Source organism: Canis lupus, chromosome 6, assembly GCF_048164855.1.
Source record: "Canis lupus baileyi chromosome 6, mCanLup2.hap1, whole genome shotgun sequence".
NCBI classification, from domain to species: Eukaryota; Metazoa; Chordata; class Mammalia; order Carnivora; family Canidae; genus Canis; species Canis lupus.
The window spans coordinates 49510021-49528973 of NC_132843.1; the positions used below are offsets into that span (position 1 = coordinate 49510021).

Sequence of the window (18953 nt, forward strand, 5' to 3'; positions counted from 1 at the left end):
GGAATCTTTATAGAAGAATCCCTCTCTACTACTTCCATGCATCATGAATCAAGACACCAAAGAGCTCTTATCAAAGGCTCATAACAAGATACCAAAAGCTTCTTTCTAAAAGCCCCACTGCAGAAAGGCACAGTAAGGAAACTTACTGTCTCAACTCAGGCACTAGGTAAAGAGATGAAACCCAAACCAATCAAACAAACAAACAAAAAACAACTTCATTGACAATCTGAATCATAAGCCAGACAGAAATTATGCAAGTTTTCTTGTGAACTCACACTACCAGGTCTCATAAAACAAATAATCTCAGACAAAAGCCAAGAATTTAATTTAAAGTGGTTTGGGGTTGACAATACCCTCAGTTGACTGGTGAAAACAAATTCGAAGCCCTTTGGAAGAAGTTAGCAGGCCCACATCAATCATAAAATGCAGCCAACTGTAAGATGTATTCTCAGTTTCAGAGATACAAAGTGTGAAAAAAGTGTGCATCAGAAAATTGATAAATTATAGATTCACACACACAACTCACTGTGCACAAGGAAATATGAGTATTTACTAAATATAGTATGTACACTAGTTTAAAAAGGAAGTCTTAATGGATTTTTAAAGAGCATCATACTGACTCGATTTTGACTGCAATGCAATTGACTAAAAATCAATAGGAAAATGACCGCAAAAAAAAAAAAACAAAAAAAACAAATGAAACCCATACACTTGAAACAAACACAATGAATGTACACAAAAAAACTCATTACCTGAAGATGAAATGACAAACAACTTATAACTTAACAGCAATGACATATATTTTATTTCTAAATATATTTTTATATTTCTATATATATTTCCAAAAATATATTTTATTTCTAATAGGATGTAAAGTAGAACTTAAAGGCAAAGTTATAGCTGTAAATGTATGGTTTAAAAACAGGAAAATTTAAAATAAATGAATTATTCATTCAACTGACAAGTCCAAAAAACAACAACAATGGCCATAAATTGTAGAAAGATGGGATAATTAAAGGGTAGAAATGTGTGAAATAGAAAGAACTCCTCCTCCAAAGGGGCAGGAAAGGAGATAATAAACTAAAATATCTGGTTATTTTGCCAGAATGGTAAAATAGACAACTTTCCTAAAGGACTGGTCATGAAATTGTAAAAGAAGGCAGGAAGAAATATTAGTTAGGAACCTAAATACAGATACAATGAGATGGTGGATGGTGACAGAAAGATATTGAGGCAAGAGACCACTTTTTGTTTCTTTGTTTTTAAGCAGCTATTTCATGATAATAATGAAATAGGGGCATGAATGGCTGTAAGGGAGAAGGTGAAATCAAGCAGAAGGATCCAGAGGAACTGTCTGATGGGAAAAGACACTTCTAAGAAGAAAAGAAGACAGTTGTATAACAGAAAGAGGAAAGAATTCTGGCCTGGGGGATTTACTCTATGAAATTAGGAGTGGGTAAAATTATTAGGGCAAGCAGAACAGCAAAGAGAGAGAACAGAAGTTTAAGGAGTCTGGATAAACTGTGCAATAAGAGTGATCTGTTTTGTTTTGTTTTCAAAGATTTGATTGATTGATTGAGATACAAGAGAGAGCACTGGGACAGAGGAAGAGGGAGAGAGAATTCTAAGCAGACTCCATGCTGAGGGAGGCCCTTGCAGGGCTTGGTCTCATGACCCTGAGATCATGACCTAAACGAGACCAAGAATCCAGGTGCCCCTGAAACAAGAGTGTTTTGGGGAAACATTTCTTGCATTTGACAATCTCATAGTGGTGTTTTGAAAACAGGCACGTACCTTAAACTTCAAAGTTCTTATGGCAGTTATCACAGTCCTTACCTGTATTAATCACTGAATAAGTATGGACTGCATTGCACTGCAAACTTCAAGCCTACTTCTCATGAAAGGCTTATCATCCCTGTTTTCTAGGTGTCTTTACACATAATTCTTCACATTGAAGCTAAGGCATCTAATACATTCACTGTTTTGACTTCACACATACAGTGGAGATACTGTATAGAACCGATACTATAGGAATCATTATACACAGAAGAGAGATTTCCCAGCTCAGGTGGAAACTTCAGTATTAAATTTTTTCCCCAGCTTTTTCTTCAGAACAGGGTATTTCATGGCCAACAGTACAAAAATCTTATTATGCCACATCAATGCTAATTCTCAGAATGAAGATGACGGTTTTATTTTTTTTTTTATTTTTTTTTTTTAATTTTTATTTATTTATGATAGTCACAGAGAGAGAGAGAGAGAGAGAGAGAGAGGCAGAGACACAGGCAGAGGGAGAAGCAGGCTCCATGCACCGGGAGCCCGACGTGGGATTCGATCCCGGGTCTCCAGGATCGCGCCCTGGGCCAAAGGCAGGCGCCAAACCGCTGCGCCACCCAGGGATCCCAAGATGACGGTTTTAATTCCAGACATTTGTATTTAGATGTAATTTTCAGAAGAGACATATAGAATAGACATATAGACAACCACACTCTTTAGAAATATAACAGATTTCTCATCAGTCTTAAAAGTATACTACTATGCAGGGGTTCCACTTTTAGATGCAAGGCCTTCCTAACACAAGTCAAAATAATAGACTTATATGAGCATCACAAATACTATTTATGTCTGAACTCTCACTGACATAATTAAAGGCAATAACAGCCCATATACTTGTAAATAAAGTAATATCAGTTCAAATATCTCATATTTATATTTCACCATACAATTCACAAAGTAGTTTTTTAAAGAGATTTTACCTATTTATTTTGGGGGGTGAGGGGCAGAGGGAGAGATAGTCTTAAGCAGACTCCACCCTGAGCACAGAGCCTGATGCAGGGCTCAATCTCATAACCGAGGTCACAACTCAAGCTGAAACTAAAAGTTGGACACTTAACTGAATGTACTACCGAGGAGCCCTGTAATTCACAAAGTGTTTTAAAATATATTGCTAGTTTTATCTTTACATTTCTGTCAGCAAGGCAGGAACATGATAAGAAATGAGTTACAGGCTATTATTTGGCAGAATTAAATAGTAGCAAAAATGCTCACAAACACTAGTTCATTTTGGCTTTAAAATGTCATAACGCTGCAACTTCATAACAGACTACTTTCAACATTTAACATTTAACAACTTTTAGAGTGGCCTGAATTCCATTCTTGGCTTTGTGCTACTTCTCTCCTTGATACAGGGGAAATAATTTAACAGGAATAAAATTCTCTCTGTTTCCTCATCTGTAAAATGGGCATTAGTAATTCCCCTATCCTTTTCTCATAAGAACAGTGTGTGAAGTGGTGGGTTCAGGTCCCCAAGCCCTCCCATCCTTGGTCTCAGGTAGAGAAGATACAACCTTCATTTCTGTGACAATAGGAATTAGACATGTTAGAAAGCTCCCTTCACAGGCAGTAGCAATTAATCACAACCAGATCCATGGAAACCCAAATTCCACGGAAGTAAATTCAGAATCTGAGTCTGGAGAAAGAAAATAATAATAATCAAACAATATCTGGCATTTAAAAAATGTACTTTTGCTGCTCAGATAAATCTCTGCATTACTAGCTCAACAATATTTGTAAGATATTTGTGGCATGTGGAAAACTGCATAGCTTGTCATACTGAGTGGAATACCTTTTCTTATGAGAGTGAGCAAGGAGCCTCATGGCAGTTGTTGAGGTGGAAAACAAGCCCTACCACAGAAGTATCTGCAAGCTAATCAGATTATTTGGCCTCCTGACATTTTTGAAGACACTAATGCAGTTTGAAACATAAAGAAATATCCCATTTCTAGACCATCTGTTACAGGGCCTATCTCCTATGATTTCTGAACATATGAGAAAAAAGAAAGAGTGCCATCAAGGAGACAGCATTGTAAGGTAACATAAGCCACTGGGTAACTCTGACACCCTTCTAGTGTATTGAGCTTGAAGATAAACCCCCTATTTATTTATTTGTTTTCCCATTCTTTCTGATTCAGAGGAAACGAGCCCTTCTTCTCCCAAGAATGCCAGTCAGGATCTACTTCTATTGGCCATTCCTAGACCCATCTTAAGCCCAACAAATCCAGGAGGTCATGTCACAGTGGATGTGCTACCATATTCCCCGACAAATCAATGCACCACAGTCAACTTATTAACACTCACCATTAAAATAATTTAGTCAAGAAAGCACTCAGTTCTTGTGCTACTATTATGAACCTCCAGTCTACCTTTCCTCACTGACAGACAAGCTTGTTTTTCTAGGTACAAGCCCCTCCAACCTCGACTCCCTTTCTTCTTCTTGTACCTACATCCCATGGATCAGAGTCTGTAACACCAATCACTGACTGGCTCTACTAGCTCTATTCTCAAGTGCTCTGCTTCCTGCTTGTTTGGGAGTGGGGAGATATATTTATAGCCACACTTTCTTTCTCCAATATATTTAGTTGCTTTCTTTTTTTCCTTAATAAAAGTACAGCTTTCACTAGACGATCCCATGTCACCCATAATGTTTGGTGGAATCCTTACATTTCTGTCTCAAAACCCTCTCAAATTCAGGGAGTCAAGAAGGGATCTCCTTGTTTTTTGTCCTCCAGTGCCCTTCCCAACCACTGTTTCATCAGATGAGCCACACCTCACTCATAGTTACTCAACTTCTTCCATAATTCTAACTCCCTCACACCCAAGAGCAATTAGATCATAGCTTTCTTCTGTGTTGTGGCTATTGTAACAATTGTCTATCCTAAAATGTGGATTATCTCTCCAGTTACGGAGCTATATCTACATCTTCAGGTGTAGCAATCAAAAGTTATTTGAAAAAAAATATATATGTATATATATATATAAATATATATATACATATATATATATATATATTCCATCCAGTCTCTCCTTCTGTCCTTTTGCAAACTTCTGATAAAAGTGGTCTACCCTCAGTTTTCACTTCCTTATTCTCTTTAGCCTACTGCAATACAGCTGCTGACCCAATTACTTAAACTGGGTCAAGACTCAAAACTATTTTTGATAAGGGTACAAATTGTTTTGCCATCACTAAAACAAACAGATACTTTGTTTTTAACTGTGGATCATAGTTGTTGTTGGGCTTTCCTGCCACCTTTGATTTACTAAGACCTCTAATACCTCTAATACCTCTCCTCTTTTTTCTTCTCACTGCTTTGAAGTGACCTCTTTCTCTAATATGTGCTCCTTCTCTAGTAGCACCTTGGATGTGATTTTTGTGTATGTGTGGTTTGGTCTTTTTTTTTTTTTTTTTTTTGTGGCCCTGATCATATGGGGACATCATCTCCTTGGGTAGTCTCATGCACTTCCATGGTTTCTGCTTCTGTTGGGTTATACTGATGATATACAAAGTGCAATCACTTCACTATCAGATTGTGATAGTGATATTACCCAGGCTACATTCCTGAGCCTCAGACTCAAATACTGAACCAAATAGTTATCATTTCTACCTGGTTGATTCATACACACCTAAAGCTTTATCCTATCACTACCTCAGTTTAGAAACACCATCTTAGTCCTCTACATCAGAAATGTGAGGATCATTCCAAGAGCAACCCCAGAATAGCACATGAGACAAAACAAAAACAAAAACAAAACAAAACAAAACAAAAAAACAGAAAAAACTCACCAACTTTCCAGAAGAGTAAAAAAGGCAACCATGAGGGCCTAAGAAGTATACACTTCTACACCACAACAGAGTTGAAACCTAAGTGTTCCTGTGAGAAATGCTGTAGGACAAACTTTACAAAGGGACTGCCTGCCGATAAGAATATTTTAAGACTTCTGAAAAGTAGAAGACAAAGAAATGATGCCTTTGGGTTTCTAAGAAAAAATGATTTTCAAGTTAGGACTCTATGTCTAACAAACTATCAATTAAGAGTGAGGGAAGAATACATTTTTTGAGATATTGTGTGTCTGAAAACATCATCTTGCAGATAACTTTCCTAAGAAGTATATACTCTAGAATGTACTCCCTCTTCAAAAAAAGGGGAGGGGGGTGCCCAAGAAGAAGAAAAACACAAAATCTGAGAAAGAGATGCCCAACAAAGGAGAGTAGCTGGCAACAGTCTCAGGATGATATCCGAGCAAAAAGCTCAAAGAAATCCATGCAGATCGAATCAAGAGGATGCAGACCTTCAAGAGGAAAATAAAAATAAATATCATAGTTTATTAGATCTGTCTGACCACATGGAAAATAGTATAGGGAAAGCCTTTTGGACATATGGTTAAGTGAGAACTAAGAATGAACTCAGAGGAAACTAAGCAAATGAAAAAAAAAATAATTCTAAACTTCAAGTGAAAAAAAATCATTTAAGAAAGAAACAACCATATCACACAATCTGATAGACCAGTGAATAATATTGAAATAGTGATATTAAGCAAACACTAAAACACTTAACTAAAAATTGCATGAAGGTTAGAAGAATAAAGAAATAAGATGGGGATAAGAGTGAACTAAAAGCTTATTATTGTAAAATAGTAGATAATGGCTAAGTTAATAAATAATGACATACCAGTAGGATATGATTGAGAATTATGGCAGAAAATATCAGAGGAAACAGCATAGGGAAATGTAGAGGGAAGAGGGGAGGGCAAGGCAGGAAGCTGCTGCTTTTTGTTATAAGCCTTGTGCGAATAATTGAATTTTTTCAAATATGTCTACACTTAAAACTGAGAGATAAAATTAACAAAAAATGGAATGAACTAGAGAGGAAGTATATGCTTGAAAAAATACAAGGGTAACAATAGCTGGCAATACTTTTCTAAACTAACTTGACTACTATGTATCCTCTGCAATTTGTTACTTAGTAGAACACCAACCAACAATGATTCACTTAGAAATAAGTAACAAAAATAGAAATAAACATTGATATTCTGAGAGTATGATGCTTACAAACCTCTCAATTCTAAACCCTATAAGTATTTCCCAATATTTTCTTCTTGTTAATGTTTCAATTTTAATGTTTATTTCCTTAATTCTTTTGCAATTTTTCTGTTTGATGACCTGAGGCAGAAATTCAGAAATCTGTATCTACTTCCCGCAGAACCTCATTATCCTAAGGTTAACTTCCCTTCTGAATTCTAGGACCTTGCTTCATCATTTCAAAACGTCTTCATTTTGCTGCTCTATCATTGTCAATTTTTTAGATTGCTAGATTTATTTATCCAGTGAAAAACTGCAAACAGAAAACTTTAACAGTAGTGTTTTGCTTCTAAGCTGTAACCTAAATGTCTTTTCTAGAATGGAATTAAGAAATAATTATTTTTAAAATGCTGGTACCTTTCTAACTTTTATCTTTTTTTTTAATATTAGCTAGCTATATAGCTGTCTCTCTTTTTTTTTTTCTAAATTATCAACTACTAGTGGGGAAGCAGGATATCTCACCCTTCACTCAATGTCCTTTAAATCTTATAATTAGCTAAATTTATTCTGTTATCATATGCTAAACATTATACTTGATATAAACTATCAAGTTCTGGATCCTGACATTTAGTTTTCTTTAAAATTAGATTTTTAAATTTTTTGTCAAAATAGTACTAGAGTAGCTAGTTACTGCTTTAAAAAATATAAAAATTACTGAGGTATGCATTTCCTCATACTGCTAGTACATTTTGACCTTGAACTACGTATTAGATTATGGAGGGGAAATGCCATTGTCTTAAATCAATATAATATTTACCAACTGCAGATTTAGCAAACCAATAAAGACATTTATCACTATTTAACCTCTTACATGCCTTCCTTATTATTTGGCATTTCCATTAAAATACTGCAATGCAAGATAATTTATGGAGTTTATACAATTATTTCAATGCTGAATAACTGTGTGCACACGTGATCTGGGAGGACAGGGAAGGGATGCTAACCCCTACCTCCAAGGATTTACATTAGGAACTTAAATCCTATAATCCATTAAAACAGAATCTCACATTTTCTGTAGGCACTGTGTATGAAATGCCTTTTACCATTATGAAAATGTAAAATGTCCTATGCAAATGCATACCCAAACTGTAGAGGTTGCTTTTAAAATGAGGTTGAAATGCTGTAAGCCTACATCTGAGAACATGGGTTAGCCACTTAAAATAGCAGAGTTGATAAAAATACATATTTCAAATAAAGTTGAGAGGTTTGGAATATTATCTTAATTTATTCCTATCTAACCAGGAACAAATGGGATGCAACTAAAGGGAAGAAAGAGAGATAAGTTGCATGAGTTTTGAAAAAAAAAATGAAACCTCCATTATATGTTTGTAAATAAGAATAGAAATTAAAAGGTCTTTAACACAGATTTTAAAAGTATGTATGTCAAACTACAAGATCCTGTTTCTCCAGAGACATAACTGGAGGATTCTGAGAACCTTCAGAAACAAAAGCAGCTCAGTTTTAAGGGCAGATTTGGAGGTACAAAGGTACCTTTTTTCTTTTGGTTATACCAGATAGGTGACTTACAATTGAAATGTTAGAAACAATGATTTCTCTGGTTCTTATTTTTAATGAGCTTATATTTTAAGTTCTTTAAATAACTAACTACCTCTCTTACCAATATGCAGCCTCGTTTTCAGCTATCATTGAATACGTGAAATGAAAATCAACTTTAAAAGGGTTAACTCTACATTTCAGGCTGTAAAAAATAACATGGTCTATGACACTTCTAGTTACTCAAACACCCTCATATAAGAAAAGAAAGAAAAGAAAAGAAAAGAAAAGAAAAAATACAGTAATTGTTGCAATGTCTTTAACTATCTCCAACTTCTGCTTTTCTCTCCCTTTCTCTATTTATTAAACTTATTTTCTGATCTTGTATTGCCTTTTCCATCCTATACTCTCCTCCTGGTGGATTCTTGACTGTGAGTAACTCAAAGTCAAGAGTCTTCTGGCCTAGTTTCTCTTACTTTTTTTAGATCTATCTTGAAAACCATGTCACATGTTCTCTTTTTATTTTTAACTTGATTTCAATACCTTCAAATCAAAGGATTTTTATTAATTCGGGAATTTTTCCTCAAAATACTCATGATATTATTTCTATGTAAAGACTACAAACAAACAAAAACTTGATGAATTATTTTGTAAGGTTATATTTTCATAACATCTAAAAATAATCCCCAGTCACTTTGGGAACCGTTTTAGTGGGTTAAATAATATACAATAAGGTTTGGCAACTTTCTGGAAGTAGAATGTAAAATCTACATCTATTTATGCTAATCTTGGGTTTTATGTGCCAATAATAATCTTACTCTTTCAAAACTGGTATAGATGCAAATTTCCACACCACAGTATTACCAGAGGGATTAAAATATATTTTCATTGCAAATATGCTAATGTTTCTGTTTAGGAGACTGTGTGACCAGAATTAGGAGTGTGACCTTGTGGTCTCACCCAGATGGGTTGATGCTATTTGGGGGAGGAAGTAGAGGAGCTGTGGAAAACTGTGGACCATTAAAAGAAATTGCTATTTGAAAAGTAGAAAGCTGCATACTCCTTGGGAAAAAGCTGTGTTTATTTTACACATACTACATGTTTAGCTACTGTGCTAAATACAATATTTATATGATCACATTGACTTCTCACAACAAATGAAGAAAAACCAAGATCTGAAATACTAATTAGCCTGCCACAGACCTGAAAGTAGTTGTTATCTTCCTCCTTGACATTTTCTGCAGACATATAACTTCAGAATATATACACTATGTCCCTCCTCCACTTCTGATTAAAAATCTGCAAGGTTAATGCAGCTATAATTTTTATTGGCCTCAGTCTATAACTATGTTGCCATTCAGAACAGATGATGAATAAACCAGTTGCAAAAATTCTTTTTCTTTTTAAGATTTTATTTATTTATTAGAGAGAGAGAGAGAGAGAACAAGCACAAGTAGGCAGAGCAGTAGAGGGAGAAGAATATGCATACTCCCCGCTGAGCAGGGATTTCCCAATGCAGGGCTCAATCCCAGGATCAATCTGGGATCATGATCTGAGCTGAAGGCAGACACTTAACTGACTGACCCACACAGGCACCCCTCAAAAAAATCGGTAATACTATTTTTACTTAAGTTTATCCATATCTGATAAAGGCAATAAAAAATGAGATGATTTAAGTGCCTTATGAAGTAGAAGTTCTCTCACACAGACACAAAATCAATTTATAAAAGCTCATTCATCATTTACAAAATTATCTCTTTTCAACCTTCATTTTCATATATTGCAAGTTATTAACTTTAGAAAACTTGCCTCACCCATAGCCCATGTTAGGGCAGCCCATGTCACCTGTCTAGGAGTCAATCAGATTCATCTTTTGAGAATTTGCAATAATCACAACAGAGAAAATTCAAATGTGAGCTTTTATTGGTAGGTCAATATGATAAACATTGTAAAGTAACAATAATATCAAGTAATTTTATTATGCTTATTCTGTGCAAGGCACTGTTCTACTATTCTCATTTTAGAAATACGGAAACAGAGGTACAGAAAGTTTCAATAATATTCCCCACATTAAACAACTTTGAAACAAAAAGGTAAACCTGGATTTGTTGAATACTCCACTATCCACCTGGCCAGGGGTGGGGACCCTGTACTTTCACCTGCTTCTTCTCCTTTCACCACCCCTCCGAGGCTGCTTACCTTTACTTGGACTCCAGAGGACTCTGGGAATCTCTTTGGAGGTGTGACTTAATTTAAGGTAGTTCTCTGTAATGTATAACCAAATGAGTCTTCTAATAACTATTTTTAAAGCAGATTTGTAATTTGCCTTATGAAATATGTATATAGATAAAGTCACCTAGAACAGTTTCATTTTCTCTTAATTTCATTTACCCATAAAAAATCTTTTTCTGGCATACCTGGGTGGCTCAGCACTTGAGCATCTGCCTTCAGCTTGGGTCATGATCCCAGGATTCGGGATCAAGTCCCACATGGGGCTCCTGCAAAGAGCCTGCTGCTTCTCCCTCTGCTTGTATTTCCCTCTCTGTGTGTGTGTGTCTCTCATGAATAAATATATCTTGTTTTAAAAAATATTTTTCTCCCTCTGTAAATGATTTTAGATTATTTTTGTTCAACTGTTTTTCTGGAATCTACCGTCCTAAAAGCATAGTTTCTAAAACCATACAACCCTAATGGAGTCATGATACTACAGTTAAATATACCTGCTAGCTTAAATTAACCCCTACTATTTCTACTTTCTATTTTCTAAAATACAGAACAGTGGTCAAAATAGCCTAATCTGTCTTTCTTGCATTATCTTCACCCTCTCTACCCCCCCTCCTAAGAACATAACCATCAGCTTCCCCAATGATAATATGGCGATTTCATTATTCTCCTTTAAACTTCTTTAGGAGTTTAGGAGTTTTAACTTTTATCAAGTTGGAGAATGTAGCTTCTGGAAAGACTTTAGTCGACACAAGGCCAAATAGATTTTTGAATATTGGAATGGAGAAGATCTTCCCAACTCTGCACAATAGGGTGAGTTTCTATTTTGAACTATTGGGACTTCATCAAGATAAGAAGCTTTTGCACAGCAAAGGATACAGTCAACAAAACTAAAAGACAACCTACAGAATGGGAGAAGATATTTGCAAATGACGTATCAGATAAAGGGCTAGTTTCTAAGATCTATAAAGCACTTATTAAACTCAACAGCAAAGAAACAAACAATCCAATCATGAAATGGGCAAAAGACATGAACAGAAATCTCACAGAGGAAGACACAGACATGGCCAACATGCACATGAGAAAATGCTCTGCATCACTTGCCATCAGGGAAATACAAATCAAAACCACAATGAGATACCACCTCACGCCAGTGAGAATGGGGCAAATTAACAAGGCAGGAAACCACAAATGTTGGAGAGGATGCGGAGAAAAGGGAACCCTCTTACACTGTTGGTGGGAATGTGAACTGGTGCAGCCACTCTAGAGAACTGTGTGGAGGTTCCTCAAAGAGTTAAAAATAGACCCACCCTACGACCCAGCAATTGCACTGTTGGGGACTTACCCCAAAGATACAGATGCAATGAAACGCCGGGACACCTGCACCCCGATGTTTCTAGCAGCAATGTCCACAATAGCCAAACTGTGGAAGGAGCCTCGGTGTCCATCGAAAGATGAGTGGATAAAGAAGATGTGGTTTATGTATACAATGGACTATTACTCAGCCATTAGAAGTGACGAATACCCACCATTTGCTTCAACGTGGATGGAACTGGAGGGTATTATGCTGAATGAAATGAGTCAATCAGAGAAGGAAAAACATTATAGGGTCTCATTCATTTGGGGAATATAAATAATAGTGAAAGGGAATAGAAGGGAAGGGAGAAGAAATGGGTAGGAAATATCAGTAAGTGAGACAGAACAGAAAGACTCCTAACTCTGGGAAACTAACTAGTGGTGTTGGAAGGGGAGGAGGGCGGGGGGTGGGAGTGAATGGGTGACGGGCACTGAGGGGGGGCACTTGACAGGATGAGCATTGGGTGTTATTCTGTATGTTGGCAAATTGAACACCAATAAAAAATAAATTTATTATTTAAAAAAAAAAAAGAAAACAAAACTTTGCAAAAGGGTAGTAATTCTGTGATGCATTCTTTGCCCTTTACAATTATCAACCAAAATTGAAAGGAAACATACCAAACTCTGAGAGAGAAGGTCCTGAAGTCCTCCTATTCAGAATACACAAAAGCTAACAAAAATGCTCAGGAGAGACTAACAGGAATAACTTTCTATAAGTGACAAAAGCCAGCAAATCTGCACCAGATGTCATAGGCACCCACATTATTGAAAATCAATGGATTTTATAAAAATTTAAATAATGCAGCCACAGAGAAAATCCCTTTGTACAAAGAAAAGTGCCACATCTAAACTTTACAACCTCGCCTGAATTAAAGGTATGGAAAATGGAGTCTAACACTGAGTCTAGGAAGCCTTCCTCCTATGAGCCTCCAACTGCTAAACGTTCTAGCAGGATTTGAAGTAGTTAACTAGAAATCCAAATTGGAAAATAACAAACTCCAACTTTGTTTTACTTTATCAATATTGTTAAGAGAATGATGTAATTGTTTGGGGGTTTTGCAAAGACATTCCATGTCACTTCAGTTTTAATACCAGGCTGGAGCCTGCCTGGTCTGCCAGCATAAGCCAGATAAACACAGACCTGTAGTCTTTCTATTCATCTCCGGATAGTTACTCAGAAAGATTCTGGAAAATATGCCTATTATGAACTAAACATTTCACTTTTCATTTTATCCATGTGCCAGAAGTCCATTCCTTGGATAAACACTTTACAAACTGACACTCTAAAAGTCACTAAACATGATAAAGTATGTGTGCATCATTTCAGGACTGATTAAATATTTTCTCTCCCATGACAAATGAACAGTTACATACTATATGAAAAGATTGGAACCAACATTCCTTTTCTTTCTTTCCTTTATTTTGTCTCTATTTTGCACGAAAGATTAATTTTCCATTTCAACTCATTCGTTATGCAATCTTGGCTTTGGTAAAATACCACTCAAGCAATATTACACGCAGAAATAGTATTTATTTTTTTAAACATGTGATTGAAAATTCTTTCACAAATGTGCTTTCTTCCCCTACTATTTCTCAGCTTTTATTACTGGTTGTTTCCAATTGCCTTTGTTATTATTTATATTAAATGGAGGAGAGAGGGGAACTAGTATATTCAATTTAAAAATAAAAAAATATTAGTAGTATGAGGTACATTAAGTGTATGTTAAAATTATACAGTCATTCTTCATCACATCAAAATGCCAAACTGAAGCACATTAATTTATTAGTTCTGAAGTATGATTATAATCATTGCTTTTCTAGTTAAATTTACTGTTATCTCACTTATGATTAGAAGATTAGTTACATTCTACTCTTTTTCCTGTCTTTAGCTCCTGGGATAGCATTGGGGACTTTCATTCTGAAATACATTTTAAAAACAGAACTTTACATAAAAATTTCAGTAGGATATATGTCCTGTTGAAAAATATAAACATATTTGAATCAAATTTTTTCATTTGTAAAAAAAATCACATACTTTCTTAAAAAATAAAATATTTCCTTTTAAAATAAAGAAGTGCTACAAACAAGTTACTTTGTTTACTATTATCCACATAAGGTGTCACAAGTTAATTATATCTTTCTCACCTTTTTTTTACTTTATCTGGAACTCCATATAAATTAACTGACAAAGGTAAACTATCTAACATAATAGTTATAATCCAAATTTTATTTTTGATCATTTGTATCTGCTTTATTGATGCCAGAATAATAAATTTAGTGAAACTACAGGAACTGGTAGCTGAAACAAATTGTTTCTAAAATCTGCTCTTTTTCTATTTCAAAAGCCAGTTTCACCATAAAATATGTATTTTACCAGTGGAACATAATAGTAAAAATTCTAAGAAAAAATTCAAGCTAGTCACAATTTACAAAAAAAGGATCTCTGAGTATTAGAAACCAATCTTATAACTCCCACTCTCATTATTCTTTAAGTAGAGATTTAAAGGAATGGCCACTTATTAGACAAATCCAGAATCTCTACATTCTCTGCTTGTGAGCTGAGACAGACACTGAGTAATTCTGTGGGAAAATAAAAACAACATATTTGGTCTGGTAATATTTTTCCACAATTGAAGAGAGCGCTTATGTTAATTAAAAATAAAATAAAAGCAGAAGCTGAAATAAACACATACAGTATGTATGCAGCCAATCTCAACAAGATTCTGCTGAAACCCATCTTGTAATACAATACGATAGTTTGGCTTGCCCAGTGAAATCATCTGAAGATGAGAGTGTTCATCCATTTGTATTTGGGTTTTGGGTAATGTTCAAGAATCATCTACTCAGTTGTTTTACTTTCTGAGAGAATTGAAGAGTTCAAACTATTTATTCAAAAGCCATACATTTTTGTTATGTGAAATAGGAACACAGTCCTACTTCTCAGATTCATAGCAAAAATGTGTGAGTAAACAAAAAAATTAGCATATAAAACTATGTTAACAAATGGCACATGAAAAAAAGTCTGATTTGCTTTAAAAAATTTACGAACCATTGTTTCTTTTGAATATTTTTATTTATTAAGGAAATTATAAAATGACCTAAAAACCCCATAATATTCCATTATAGAAAAAATTCTAATTAGTATCTTGATAAAAGTTCACTTAAACATTAAACTAAGAGCCCAGACTTCTTTTTTTCTTTGTAAGTACTCAAATATAAAGATGAATTAGTATACAATTCCTTTCAAAGCATGCTGATTCAGTTTGCCTAGTTCACGAACCATTCTCATGAATACACTTTTCTAGTAAAAGCCTCTTACTGGCCTCACTTGAGGGAACTTGAGGAAACTTTGTATATTGCAAAGAACAAGCAAGGTATTCTGTTCCTACAGCCCTAGAACACAGAAGGAAGAATTGGGTTATATACCTTTTACAAACAAGGAAGCTGAGGTCCAGGCACTGGTGGTTTTTCCAACTGCAATTGTAAGGTAGAACTGTCAGGACCCTGTCCACCACACTGGTTTGCCTTCTTTCATAGTAACTGCAGTGAGTGTGTGGAATGCTAAATTGCCTCAAAAACTTTGAGAAACAGAAAAGTTCTATCACAATATGATCTTCAGGACACTTAGAGCCCAACTCAGTTATCACAATTATTTCTAAATGATTCTCAACTAGTTCTAAAAATAAAAGCATATACATTTGTCACTGATTGTCACAGGGCCTCCTGTGATAGGGTACAAAGTAAAACTAAAATGTCTTATGAAAAAAAAAATGTCTTATGTTGTAATAGCATCGCAGAAATAAAAACAGCACCTCACAAAGAAATTCCTCTGATGAAGATGCTTCCAATATATTCATACAACCAAGCTTTACTGTATATTCACTGCCTCAAGGTCAGGAAAATGAAAAAGTTCAGCTTTGTTGGTACTTAGACATGCAGACCAAGTAGAATTAGTGTGTTTATATACCATCTTACCTCCAAAATGGATTGCAGCTGGCTTAATAATATGACACATAGAACATAATAATAACCTGTAATAAACAGAAAATAAAGGAAGAATGGGAGACTGAGAAGCTCTCTGCTCAAATACATATTCCTGGCTCTCCTCTCCTTCAGAGCCTTGCCTAGGCAACTCAAAGAGATCAAACAAAATATAGAGTTGGCATTTCATTTTAAATTTAGGGTTTTTTTTGGGGGGGTGGGAGTGGGGGATAGCCTAGGTAGAGGGATTTCTTCACAAAGAAACACAAGTACAAAGAAACTGTAAAAGCCTGAGGCCTTGTGTTCCCAAGAAGTTTATACTGGTAGAGAGAGCCCTTGGAGCTAGGAATGAGAAGGGGGGAGGCTAACCAGATGGCCAAGGCCTCATAGCTGGGAAGGAGACCCAAGACTTGAGAATTTCAGTCGAACTCACCATTCCCTCAGCTGCAGGAGAGGAGGCAGCCAACCTGGCTGAGTGAAACCCCCTTAGCATGTCAGGAAGAAGCGCTTTTGACTGCTTTCATAGAGTTCTAGGAGAAGCCATGAATTCCACAGAGTCTCGTATATTCCAGACTGCCAGGCATGTGTGTGATTTTATTTTAAGCTTAGCTTCCTAAAACCTGCCCCTGGCTCAGAAGAGCTATCATCAGCAAAGGACTGGTCAGAGGTTACACTGAAGCCCCTAGCGCCTGAGAGGCTTCTATCATTTGCTGATGGGTCTGAATACATCCTGGAGAATGTTCTCAAGTCAGCTCTACACCCTCGTCTGATGGCTCATGAGGAAGTGCCACCTGGGAAACTTACACACAGCCTTCCCCACCCTCGGGTGGACTGCAATCCCAGGATGATCCTATCTCCTTCCTGATTCTGTCTGTTAAATCATTTTGCTTGTTGCTCCTTGTATCCAGGAGCTGTGAGTGGCCTCTTAATTACTTTACACTAAGACCTCCATTGTTTCAACAAACATTTAGCCATGGAATTCTCCTCTGTCCCAAATACAGTCAGTCTTCTCAGATAGAGCTGCAGATCTCTGGGCAGGACCTCTGTGTCTCTGCACAAGAGCTAAAGCTGGAGATGAGAAAGTGGCCCACTTGTCCTAAAGTGAGACTTCTGTTCTACAAGCAGGAGCTGAGATGGGTAGCCCCTACTCATCTTGGCTTGCACTTCTTGGTGTATACAGAACCCTCATCCTAACAGGCAGCTGGAGCAAAAAATTGGGGGCCCAATATTCTTCATTTGCCACCCTAGGGAGAGAGCTTACACCTTGCAGATGGGGGCTGGGTTAAGGAAAGGAGCCCCTCCTCTCTACATCATTCATCTAGAATAGAACTTCTACAGTACGCTGCAGCTAGCAGGATGAGCAATGTTGGCAGTCTGCTGATCCTAGGGTGAAATAATAGACTGGTACCTAGGACAGACTACCTGCTTGGATTAGAGTTCTGAGAGCAGTTTCCATAAGATCAAACCTTGAAAAGAATGGGTTGTGGCTTAAATGCCACAGACTCGCACTGTTCTTGACAAGATTTAGTAGATTGTCTTAAATGAATGATTCTCCATTTGCTGGATGAACATTTTCTCGAGCTGTTAAATGATTGTTTTAGATTATTTTCTCCAGTTAACTGTTCATTTTTTGGGATGGGAGTTCATTCTGGAAGTCAGTCTCCTAAGCTCAAGTATTTTATCTTATTTTCAAGTATTTTAGTAAAATCTATATGACAAAGGAGTTCTATATATATATTTATATTATATATATATATTACAATTTTTATTATATATATATATATATATTTACAATCTAGGTATTGTTTCTCTTATTTCACAGATAAGGACAAAGATTCAAAAGTTATGATAAATCCTTGAAGCCACAGCACCAGCACTTTGGGGTAAGTGCAGATACACAGAAGTGATACCAAAATCTATGTTCTATAACCATATGAGGCTGCCCAATGTCTGATCCAGTGGAGACAGTAAAGAACATAAACCAAACAAATAAATACAAGGACTGAGTCTGAAATCTGTCTGTGGTTTCTATTACTACCACAAAATTTTTCTTATCTCTAATTAAGATAATGTGAATATAATATAGCAATTAACATCTACTGATCATTTACTAAAAACTAAGCATCTGGCAAATATTAGCTAACTCAATTCTCACCTACAGAAGTAGGTACTATTAAAGTATTGGCCCAAAATCACAGAGCTAACACGTGAAAGGCATGATTTGGACTACAAGGCCATGAGGCCGGGGCCTTCCTGAATAGAATTACTACTGATTGCTGACCTGGTCATGTGAGATTGCTACAAACATGGAACAAAGATTTATTTCTTTGAGAAATGCTATTTTTATTTTTTTAAAGATTCATGTATCTATTTGGAATAGAGAGAGGGGAGCAAGGGGAGGGGCACAGGGAGAGAATCCTCAAGTAGATACCCCAGTGAGTGGAGTCCAACACAGGGCTCACTCCCATGACCCATGAGATAATGACCTGAATCTAAAACAAGAGTTGGACACTTAATGGACTCAGCCACCTGAGCATCCTTTTATTTTTATTTTTGAATTTCATAATTGTTTAATTATAAAAAAAAATGGCTTTTTCCTAACAGTTGGCCATTAGGCTGTTTTTCTTTCATGCAACTAACTGAAAATTCTGTTACAATGTAAGGACATTTTTCTTCTTATTCTGGTATAGTTGATGTACAATGTTGTATTAGTCAAGTGGACAATATAGTGATTCAGAAATGCCAAACTCAGGGCTCATTTTGGTAAGTGTTCTGTTAATCCTCCTCACCTGTTTCACCCATCCACTGACCCGTCTCCCCTCTGGAAACCATCAGTTTTTTTTTATAGTTCAGAGTATGTTTTTTGACTAGTCTCTTTTTTATTTGTTTTGTTGCATAATTCTACATATGAGTAAAATCATACAGTATTTGTCTTCCTTTGACTGACATTTCACTATGCATTATTATCTCTAGATATATCCAC

At 35.9% G+C, this 18953-nt stretch overlaps 1 protein-coding gene across 4 annotated transcripts in view; it reads right to left on the bottom strand.

The window, feature by feature from the left end:
* Window positions 1–18953, bottom strand: part of FMN2 (formin 2) — a 370841-nt gene that overhangs the window by 49749 nt on the left and 302139 nt on the right. The window contains exon 17 of one of the 4 annotated variants that reach the window (XM_072830428.1): window positions 15843–16020. The exons of the other annotated variants lie outside the window; for them this stretch is intronic. Coding sequence (XP_072686529.1) covers window positions 15858–16020 — 163 coding nt within the window. The 3' untranslated portion in view covers window positions 15843–15857. Of the gene's footprint in view, window positions 1–15842; window positions 16021–18953 lie in introns of those variants that run through there. 4 annotated transcript variants of the gene reach the window in all.